Source organism: Austrofundulus limnaeus, unplaced genomic scaffold (assembly GCF_001266775.1).
Source record: "Austrofundulus limnaeus strain Quisiro unplaced genomic scaffold, Austrofundulus_limnaeus-1.0 Scaffold212, whole genome shotgun sequence".
NCBI lineage: Eukaryota > Metazoa > Chordata > Actinopteri > Cyprinodontiformes > Rivulidae > Austrofundulus > Austrofundulus limnaeus.
The window spans coordinates 297,665-302,545 of NW_013952614.1; the positions used below are offsets into that span (position 1 = coordinate 297,665).

The 4,881-nt window shown below is 40.3% G+C and overlaps 1 protein-coding gene across 1 annotated transcript in view; it reads left to right on the forward strand.

Annotated features, from left to right (window-relative positions):
• Positions 1–2,866: 2,866 nt before the first annotated feature.
• The window catches only part of LOC106525108 (neurexophilin-1), an 86,143-nt gene continuing 84,128 nt past the window's right edge, over positions 2,867–4,881 (forward strand). Inside the window, exon 1 of the mRNA XM_014019218.1 lies at positions 2,867–3,325. Coding sequence (XP_013874672.1) covers positions 3,272–3,325 — 54 coding nt within the window. The 5' untranslated portion in view covers positions 2,867–3,271. The remainder of the gene's footprint in view (positions 3,326–4,881) is intronic.

Here is a 4,881-nt window from a genome sequence, read left to right on the forward strand (position 1 = left end):
CAGATTATTGAAAGCTAAAATATAATCAGTCTCTGAGAAAGAAATTTCTCAACAAAGTTCAGGTACTCAGGACAATGATTCCCACCAGGGGTATGTGTACCCCTTGGGGTATGTAAGCATAGTCCAGAGGGTATGTAGAAAGATTTCCCAGGTGTGTTAAAAAATAAAATAGGACAGATATGTAGGGCCCTGTGATTTCCACAATGCAGAAATTGCAGACGGAATCACAGAATTAACACAAAATGGAATCCGGTAAAAAACATGGAATCTCACAGAATTTGCTCATTTGGGTGAGTTTCAGACATATTTTGGAAAATAAAAAGTATTTTGGATGCTGCTGTTTTCTGCACCCGCCATTACATGTTTTATATTTGTAATTACTTATTCACTTTCAAGGAAACATTTTTATCTTTATGGTTTTTTTTTTTGGAGTTGAAAAAATAAAACACCTGATAATTAAACCAGGCTAAATAAAGACATTTTCATTTAATATTCAGTTTTACATTGTAGTTTTGGAGAATCATCATTATGTTTGACTGAAGGGATACTAGTGGTATGACAAAATGGCTCAGGGGGTACACAAGTCTAAGAAGGTTGGGGACCATTAATCTAAAGTTCTGAAACATTCCAACACTTTCAGGACCTTGGGCAGTTCCTTCAGCCCATCAGACTGTCTAAGGACCTGAAACATTCCAGCACATTCAGGACCTTGGACAGTTCCTTCAGCCCTTCACACTGTTCATGGACCTGAAATATTCCAGCACTTTCAGGACCTTGGGCAGTTCCTTCAGCCCTTCACACTGTCAAAGGACCTGAAACATTCCAGCACTTTCAGGACCTTGGACAGTTCCTTCAACCCTTCACACTGTTCAAGGACTTGAAACAATCCAGCACTTTCAGGACCTTGGAAAGTTCCTTCAGTCCTTCACACTGTCTAAAGTTCTGAAACATTCCAACACTTTCAGGACCTTGGACAGTTCCTTCAGTCCTGTCACAATGTCTTAGCAGACATGGTTGTCAAGTGTTCCTGTCATGGGTCACAGCTGTTCATGCTACAGTTAGATATTGAGCTCAAGTTTGATGTGGTTGTAGCTGAGAACCAAAATGTACCCAAGACAAAACAAATCTTTGGCAGTAACTTTTCGTGTCGACACAAGTTTATTTTAAAAATTGGAATACAGGTTTCTCAACATCAGATGAAATTAAACTGATCCCACTGATGATGACCAGTAATCATTTGATCAGCAGCTACTAGCATCTAGTTTTACTTTTAAAACCTGTGAAAGCTGTCAAGATCTGTGTTTGTTGTTAGCACTACACATTCTCCTCTCTGAGGTCCTCCATCCACATCACAGAGAGCAGAATGTAGAAATGACTCTGCCACCTGCAAGTGAAAATGTAGATTGAGGACCTCAGTTTAGCTCTTTAGCATTCACGCTAGCGCCGAGCTACATACGTATGTAAGGAAATATAGTGCAGGCACTAAAGCTAACAGCCTAAGCTGGGGTTCTTCCATGAAGCAGCTCTGTTGTCCTCCATCCATATTTTCAGTTCCAGGCTGAGTCATTTCTACCTTCTCCTCTCTGTCAACGCTCTCTGGTTTCATTTAAAAGAGTCGATCATCAGATATTGTCCAAGATTGACCCTTCAGGGTGAATATAGCTCGCTGCCTGCACTGATGACCTAGTTGACATCATCATTTACCCAGTATTGCATGTAAATTAAATGTCTCTTTCCATGTTACAATAAAGTCTTAATAATTTACAAAACTTAACATCCTTTTAATAGACTATATTTGGCAGTTAAAATAAATGTTAATCAAATAAAGTCTAACGTTACAAGTAATCATGGATCAATTTAACATATTATGTATCAGTGTTGTCTCAATGACCCATGAGTCAGTTCTAAAGCATTAGGTTTGGGGATGAGTTGCAGTAACTGTACTTTAATTTCTTAGGATTTACTCCAGATCTTTCACCAAGAACTTAAAAGGGCCAAAGAACAGGTGAGAACAGAGGCCATATCATTTTACAGTTATGGCTGCTCAGGTCAGTATTACTGTGGAGAACAGGAACAACAACAAAGAGAGTGACCGATTTATATAAAAAAGATGTAGACCTGAGAACATAGAGCTGACTGAATTTGTTGGAAATAATGACTTGAACCAGGAGCAACGGGTCTGAGCCAGGTCTGAGATCTGGCTTTCTGGGAACTGTCAGGAAATAGCCAGTAAATATTCATCTACAAGTCGTTAACCCAATTTAAGATTTAGAAAATGCTTCGATGGCTTTAACTCAACAAAATATCTTCTAAAATGTTGAGTGGTTTGTGGAGCCTCACCTGCAACACTTACCCTGAGCGCCAAACTAGAACAAGCTTTTTTTAATGAAAACATCAACATTGGTTGTTGTTTGTCTTTTAGCAAAATATCTCATTACCATATTGAAAATCGTCTTGGGATGTATGTTTAAAGAATCTAAAGCTCTGGATCAAGTTAGTCCTTCACAACACTGAGCTTTTCTCAACATCCTTTCAGTCTAAAACTGTGGCGGGAAAAGAAGTGATGAACCTTTAATAAATTAAAAGTGATTTTTGTTGAGAAACTGTGCTTCAGGTTTGAGGGTCTCCTGTTAGAGGGGGGTGGGGGGTGGGGGGGGGGAGGGTGGGGGGCGCAGGTCGTTCATCAAGCAGACAAGACCGGAGCCAAAACGGAAGAAAATACAATCCTTCTCCAGCAGCTCCTGTTTAAGAGGAGATTTGGTGAAACTTCGGATCCTCGACTGAAACGAATGATTTTTCTTTCTTTCTTTTCATCCTGCCCCTCATCCCGTCCCTCCCCTCACCGCGCGTGTTGGAGGCGCGCGCGGTATAAAGCGCACAGCCCCGCCGCTCGCGTCAGATCGGGAGTGCGCGTTCAGGCAGGCAGACAATCCGGACCCTGCGCACAGCTATGACCCCGCTGCTCCCCACCCCGCCTGGATTACCTCTGAACTAACTTCTACATGTGGCCCCCAGCTCCGTCCTAACGCCGCGCCCCTCCCCGACCCCCCCTCCCCTCATCCAGCCTCCCGCCGGCTCTCCTCCGAGCTCCCAACTCCCGCTCTCCAAGTCTCCAAGTCTCCGCTGTGAGTCCTGCGGCCATGGGGCGCCCCGTTTCCCGCCTGCCCGGGCAGCTGAGGGCCACGAGCGCGCTGTGAGGTGGATTTATGCTCGTCGGAGTCGCAGCTTTGATCAGCCGAGGGACATTAGAGGAAGTTTGAGCTCCGGGAGGATGCAGGTGACGTCTTGGTGCGCCGTGTTCCTCCTGATGCCCGCCCTCTGCCTGGTGAGTTTCTGCTCCGGTCTCAGACGGTTCTGATGGACAGACATCAGTTTTTTGTCTTTTTCACAGGTTAAAACATTAAACGCCCATCAGCAGGCGGCACCTGTTCAAATATTCTGCTTCTTTTATGTCTCCTTAAAATGTTAACGAAGCTGAAAAACTTCATCTGTAAACTTTTGATTCAATCTTACAACGTGCGTCTTTTCTGTGCGTCAGTTTCAGAGTTTTAATCCAATCCACGCCGCAGCAGAACGATGCGCTGCGATTATTTTAGATTTAAAACAACAAATCCTGGTTGAGTTTAAAACAATTTAATTAAACAACTGGTTATCAAACTCAGTGAGTCAGAATCGTCTCCAGGGGGCGCAATAATAAAACAAAAACTCCCCTTCTGCTTTCACTGGAGACCACCACGATTCAAACAAGTCTTTTATTTCTGCGCTTCCGCTGATAAACGTCAGGTCATTATTATAAGTAAAATCACTACTTTAAGAGAAAAAAGTAAAGTAAACAGTAATTGGTTGTGGGGATTTAAATGTTTAATTAGAAAAACGCGCCGTTTTCAGATCAAATCTGCTGTTTTTCTCAATTTAGGAAACAAAAATGTTTTTCTTTTACTTTTAGTTATTTTGATTAAATTACTATTAATAATTTTAATGTACTTTACCGCCCATAATGTATGTTTTATGTGCTTAGAATTAATTGCAAACATTTCAAGTCATTAAAAGTGTGAAAGTTGTGTGTAAAGTGGATGTTTGTTTAAACAAACAAACAAACAAACAAACAAACAAACAAACAAACAAACAAACAAAAACAAGAAGAAAAAATTTAGAGATTCGATTTTTAAATTGCAAAATGAAAAAACAAAAGACTAAAGTTAAAAAACACGCTGACTCACGCTCCTGACGTTTATTTCTGCAGGTTTTTTCTCACATTTTTTATTTTCTTTTTTCTGTCAGTTTGAAAGTTGAAACTCATCAGGTGAAGCAGTTGGATGGACCCACCTGAGACTTCCAGCTCACACCTGTTAGACTCAGTTTGACCCAGAAGCTCTGAGTGTTTCTGACAAGCGTGTGGATTCTAGGAGGAATTATATTATTAATTTATTTTATATTTGTTCATAACATTCATCCATTTGGATGTTTCTTTAGCTGCAAAAGTCTAAATATTAACAATAGTAATAATAATATAACAGAAACATATTGAGTTTTATTCTTTAATCAACTTGTTTAAGTAAACACGGACCAGTTAAATAATCTTTATTGGTTAAATATGGGACAGATTCTCAAGTTTTTGATCTTTTTTATTTTCCACTCAGAGTTTTGTCCACAGTGGGTTTAGTTTGTGAAAGGGTTTCTGCGGTACAAGTTGCGCGCGGAGCTGTCCGAGGTGCTGAAAAAGCGTCAAACAGAAACTCAACACGTCCTGCAGTCTGTCCGAACCTTGTAGATAGTTAATAACATTTTGAAGTTCAGGTTCAAACGACAGATTTATTTATTTATTTATTTATTTATTTATTTATTTATTTATTTATTTATTTATTTATTTATTTACTTGGT